At 33.9% G+C, this 6000-nt stretch overlaps 1 protein-coding gene across 2 annotated transcripts in view; it reads right to left on the reverse strand.

The window, feature by feature from the left end:
- PAN3 (poly(A) specific ribonuclease subunit PAN3) overlaps window positions 1-6000 on the reverse strand; it is a 79314-nt gene that overhangs the window by 25841 nt on the left and 47473 nt on the right. Inside the window, exons 8-11 of one of the 2 annotated variants that reach the window (XM_083855892.1) lie at window positions 2719-2966; window positions 2031-2135; window positions 1311-1368; window positions 41-199 (exon numbers count right to left, since the gene is read on the reverse strand). In XM_083855892.1, the coding sequence (XP_083712018.1) occupies window positions 41-199; window positions 1311-1368; window positions 2031-2135; window positions 2719-2966 (570 nt within the window). Of the gene's footprint in view, window positions 1-40; window positions 203-1310; window positions 1369-2030; window positions 2136-2718; window positions 2967-6000 lie in introns of both variants that reach the window. The other variant, XM_083855891.1, reaches the window with a different exon arrangement.

Below are 6000 nucleotides of genomic sequence, written 5' to 3' on the forward strand. Positions count from 1 at the left end.
AATGCTTAGTCTTACTCTGAGACACCTCAATTTCTCTCACCATGTATCCTCCGAAGGCAATATGGCAGGTCATCTTTACTATTTACAGCTTTATAGCACGATGTAATGTAGCCAAAGTTGCTCGTTTTCTGTATCCGATTGGGCGGTGGCAGTGGTTCCAAAGGAAAAAGACTGTGGTAGCTGTCCACTTCTGCAGGAACTGCTACAATCAGTTTATACACAGAAATACATTAGGCCTCAGCTGACTTGAGAAAGTTACTGAGTAGCAGAGAAAATTAAAATGACTTTCATTAATAAATTATCTCCACCATTTTTTAGGTGCATGTGAAGTTAAAATTCACTTTTACTTTAATACCAACACATTGGTAGGTTCCTAGAAGTGATCCCACAGAGCCAAAATTATTGTCTTCAGTAGAAGCATTACACCAAGTAAAATCAACAGAATACATGCACAGTTCCGTCTGCCATCTTCTCATTTACCTTAGAAATTCACCCTTGTGATTGATATTTGTTTAGTGTTTTCCTACAGTGATTCAATAATTAGCACCAATTTCCATGCAGACTTCACACCATAGTAAGAACCCCATTCTCATCAGAAAAAAAAAAAAGCAAGTATCAGTCTTATGCATTTTAAAATACTGGTTTAGAAAATGGGAAGAGAGACGTACTAAAGGTTTACTAATCAGATTAAGAGATTACATTACCCTTGCACTTCATCTGGATTAAAACACTAAACTGCATTTTTATAAACTGCATCATTATTATATTATGCACACATTCAAGAAGATACAGCAAGTAAAAACTGTTCAAATCCAGCTGAATAATGTAAACTCCCCAAAAGCCAAATCACAGGGAACAGTATATGGTTCTTTTGCCTGACAGCTAGTACAAAGCCTTCTCTGATATACCAGCCAAGTCACTTCAAAACAAACTGCTCTGCTAGTTTACATACAACCTTTGAAAAATATATGCATCATTTGAAGACATACCTAATATCTATTACTAAAGTAATACAAAACTGTTCTTCACAAGGCATTATTGCCTTAATGATTTTTTTCTTTCTCAGTAATTTGAAGTATTCCTAACCATTAAGGAGTTTCAAAACAAGAAAATTACAATAGAAGACAAAAGAATGGTTCATATTTCTTTAATTTTGCATTTGGTTAACCATGGCTCAGGCTAATTATTAAAGCTCCATGAAATAATAATAACAGTTGGAATTTTTTGCAAGATTTTATTAATATAGATGAATGCGCATGGTTGCAGAAAAACATGACCACTGTTTCGAGTTTTGAGAAAGACTTACTTACCAGGAATATCAGCCTGATCAATCTGGGCCATAGTTATTAAGTGTCTGTTGATGAGTTCCTTAAGGAAAAATTAAGTTAAGTTTTGAACATTATAATTCAGCTCATTATTTTTGATTATTTAAGAATACATTGTCTTTGAAGTACTAGCTACCCATACTAAAACAGAGAATTGATGCAAGTGCCTAGGGCAGAGAGAATCAGAAGACCACTAGCTTGAAAATTTGAACGATAAAATACCTAAATTCTTGAAGTAGCTTCAGAAGACATTTGTTATAGCTGGCACCAACAAAGGCACCTACTACAGTAAAGCTAAAATGAATAATACTCACAGTCAGCCTTAAGATGATGAGCCCTGAGAAGAGCTCTTCAACTAATATACACTGCATAGACTTTCATTTCAGTGGGAGACTTTAAAACTGAATAGTATTGCAGCTTAAAATAATAGAACAAAAATAAACCCATGCAGACCAAAAAACCGCATCAGTAATAGTACTGAGCCAAATAGTAAATCATGGTATGCAGATTAGATTGCAGTCATATATATTTTAACTTGCCCCCACTCTCTGTTGCACTTCACCTACTACAAGATTTGATTTTTCAAATTCTCCACAGGGAAAACTGACTGCACAGATTGCAAGTGTCTATTTCTCTTCTACCATTAGCCATTTTCTATTTTTTACCAAGATATGCATTTTTCCTTTAAACTCTCTACCATCTTACCTGTCTGAGCTCATCTGCCATGAAGAAGGAAGGTGCATTTGCTTTTGGCTGCATGTAAGCAACATGAGGAGCAGCTGGATGGTAGATGTGGTAGTTTGGAAAAACCTAAAAATAAAATATTTCAAGAAGCTTTTTAAAGTCCTTAAGGATAAGGTAAATGAAGAGTTTTCTTACTCTTTCAGCTCAAACTACAGAACTATGCAATCCTCATGTACAGTACAAGTTACAAATACATTGTCAGATATCTTACAATTTTTTACGTGGTATTCACTTATAACAATCTCAAGGGAGAGGGAGGTATATATGTATATATGTATGTACACAGTTATTTTAAGAGTTTTGTAACCACCTTTTCCCCATCACTGTAAATATAAGAGCTATTTAACCTATCAAAAAAAATTGACTTCTTGATGTTTTCTCATTATGTATGTATCTACTGAGACATACAGAATGCTTTCTTGCTGTTGCTATGCTAAAACCCCAGAAAGGTCTACACAGCTGTACATGAAAAAATATACTAAAAATTCTCTGGTCCTTATATTTCAGTGATTTTTGGAGAATAACTAAATTAACTAAAAGGCCTAATCTTCATACAGAATAAGCGGTTTATAGCGTCAATAATATCTGTAGTATCAACCAATTCAGCACTTACAAACTTCAGGCAGCTGTGCATTGAAAGCCAACATACCATTCCTGTGAGAGGTGCTGGAGTTGTATCAGTGTAGAAGTATGTTGTTCCACCCACTGTTTCCTTCTGGATCACCTGGCCAGTAGATGGAGGCTGAGAGACAGCGTTAGTGACAGACGCAGAGGCACTAGTAGGCACCATATAGTTTGCTGGGTTAGGAGTATGACTTCTTCTTCGAGGAGCAGGAGATGTATGAGGAGTTATTTTGGGAGAATGAAGAGGAGAAGATCCTGCTGACAGTGACATTCCTTAAAGAAACACAAGAAGATATTCTTGATCAAATCTGTCATCAAAAAAATTTAGCAATTTCAGAAAAGCAGCCTTCACTACCAACAGTATTCTGAGCAGGTGAGACACTTAACTCTTCATATATAGATACAGAAATCCTTGAGAGATAAAACAGTAATAGAATGACTGAGATTATTTTGCAAAAAATCTTTGCTTAGTGTAGAGAGATAGGGCTTGGGAACTTACAATATACACATGAAGAACTGAAATGAAAAACATAAATGTAGCTGAAAGGGGGAGACAAGTGAAAATAATGCTGTGTCTAAAAGATAGTTCATTCAACTGCAAAAAAATAAAATATTAATGACTATATAAGTGAGTGTTTAACTTAACAGTTGCATGAGCAGTCAATGGAGTTTGCTTAGCTGTAACTCACTTTACCTAATTATGCATGTACCTTTTATTAGAACTCTACAGCTAGGAATGTCTCCAGTAATACATCACACAAATAGGTGTGTTAATAATACACAACATGCTGTATTAATAACTTCAAGGGCGTCATCACCTATTTTCCTGCAATTATTATATTCTAAACTAATCCTAAAAGATCTATTTAATATGTAAAGGTAGGTAACATCTCATGATATGAAGTCTATTAAGCATTCCTGTTGGGATTTTCTAATTTATTTGAAATTATTTTATTGGTTGGTGTTCACTCTCAACATTACAGGGGCAACTCCACTGAGGCCTGAGAAACTCTGCCTCTAAACAAAGTGCATCAATGAGAAAAACAAGGGTAACTTTTTTGCACACACACTTTTTAGTTACCAGTCTAATGACTTCAATAGTTATTGCATGTAGAATTTTCAGATTTGCTTATTAATAAAAATTAGGTGTAAAATAGACATTTCAGGGTGCTGCTGAAGAAGAGAACCCTTCAAAAAAACTCCTTGTAGAGTTACTTACTAGCAGATCTGACATATTCAGGTGTCCAGATTAACACCAAGGGAAACATCTTTGAAAGTTATTATCGCTCAGTTCAGATTGGGATGCACTTTCTCTTCTATACAGTCAGAATCGTATTAGTCATACTAAATCTTTTTCTTGAAAGAAGATACACAGCTTTCATATTTAACATTCTATTGACAGCTGAGAATTCTTTCCTAATTAAGAATTGTTAGTTATTATCCAGATATCTGATTAAATTAATTCTGTAAGCTCTAGTAACCAGAGTAATTTAAGCAAATATCCAACTAATGAAACCAAGACAATTTTTTTTTTCACATACACACTTTTTAGTTACATAAACTAGTTTATTTAACTTCAATCACGAGTTACTGTATGCAGAGTTCTCAAAATGCATCATCAGTAATGTGTAGGAGTGATTTCACACTCGTATCATGTCCTTAAAGTAATCTCATCCCTCCTACCTTTCATTTTTTTCTTAAAAAAAAAAAAAAGACAAAAGCAAGTAAGTTTCAGTATTAATAAGTAAGTAGTAGCTTGGGAAAAATTACTTTGAAGCAATATTATCCTAATGATATTAACAGAATATTTGTAACCTTTCATTTAGCTCTTCTCATCTACTCTTTTAATATCTCAAAAACCATGTTTATTAATTCAGCACAATTCTCTTTTGATTCTCAAAAGTGAATAGTTCTAACAAAATTAAGACTTTTTTAAATGTAACTGTGATAAAATCATATGCCTTCCTTTTTAATTGTGTCTCTTAATTCATTTATTCTTTTTATAAAAGTGTAGAATATAAGAATATGAAAGGAAAAGGTCTGCACTTTTCTAGGCTAGAACTTTGCTTTATATTAATACACACCTTATAGATAAGCAATATTGTAGAACATTGCTAATTAGTGTACTAACTTAAAGAGTGAATTATAAGAGGCACTGCTAAACAGTAACAGTCTCCAAAAGTCTGCTCATAAATTAACTGTATGACTGTAAAATGTTACATATTTTGAAAGCACCAATTTATTCTACAAAGGAAAGTAAGATTTCATTAAGGTAAAAGTTACCTTGAGTGACTGAATAATACTTCAATACTTCAACAGCTACTGTAAAGATTGTTACATTTTTTACAAAAGACTAAAACACAAATGCATTCTTAATCCACTGAGGGAAAAGATCAATTTCAAAGGAAACAATGTATTAATATTAAAAGCCAAAGCAAGATCAAAGTGGCCATTAAACTGAAGTAACTCTACAGTTTATCGTATCTAAGAGTTCTCTTCATCTATGGAAAGTTACTGATGTGTCTTTTTCACTCTATTCCAATAAAGCAGTATTAACTGAAGTTCTTGCAAGCACATTATCTCAGCCCAGACAGGAATAACTGGCTTCAAGAATAACTCAATAAAACAGCCAACTGTAGGGATCATGAAATAAAAACTCAGCAGCCTTCATATATACTGATGATACACAGTAACTGAAGACCTCTCTGCTTTAAAATAAACACTGTATGTACAAGACAGTAAGTAGTATCTTACAGAAAAGTGAAGACTTGCAACACACTGAAACTATACTGTGACCTTCTACTACAAGTTTCCCAGAAGAAAAAAGATCTCTAGTGGTTTTTACAGATACAACTTCAAATTTCCACTTTAAGATTTACTTTTTTTTAAAAAATATCCCTGCCAAAGAACTGTTACACACATAAATCCTTAAGGTCTTTGCACAGGTATTAATGCAAGATTGAAAAAAAAAAAGGATCACAGCATCACACAAGTCTTTTAACATGGCCTTCCAGTCTAGTTAGATCTCATTTTGAAAGGACATAGAGAGTTCAGCAAAAATCATCTGGCATGCAGAACATATGGCCTCCTCATTTGCCAATACACAGAGTGAGTTCAGGAGATGAAAGAAGCCTGACTAGAGTTTGGTTTTTATTTTACTAGAACAATATACTACCCATGCTACAAGAGTTTTGCTTCTAGGGCCATGGTGGGTACAGACAAGTTGAGGCAAATACTGAAGGTGACCGTTTCTTCTGAGAGACTTGCGTTATATTCTGCACAATCCAAGTAACTATTGAAAGCCAAT

The sequence above is a fragment of the Zosterops lateralis genome (genome assembly GCF_965231275.1).
Source record: "Zosterops lateralis genome assembly, chromosome: 2".
In the NCBI taxonomy this organism is placed as follows: domain Eukaryota; kingdom Metazoa; phylum Chordata; class Aves; order Passeriformes; family Zosteropidae; genus Zosterops; species Zosterops lateralis.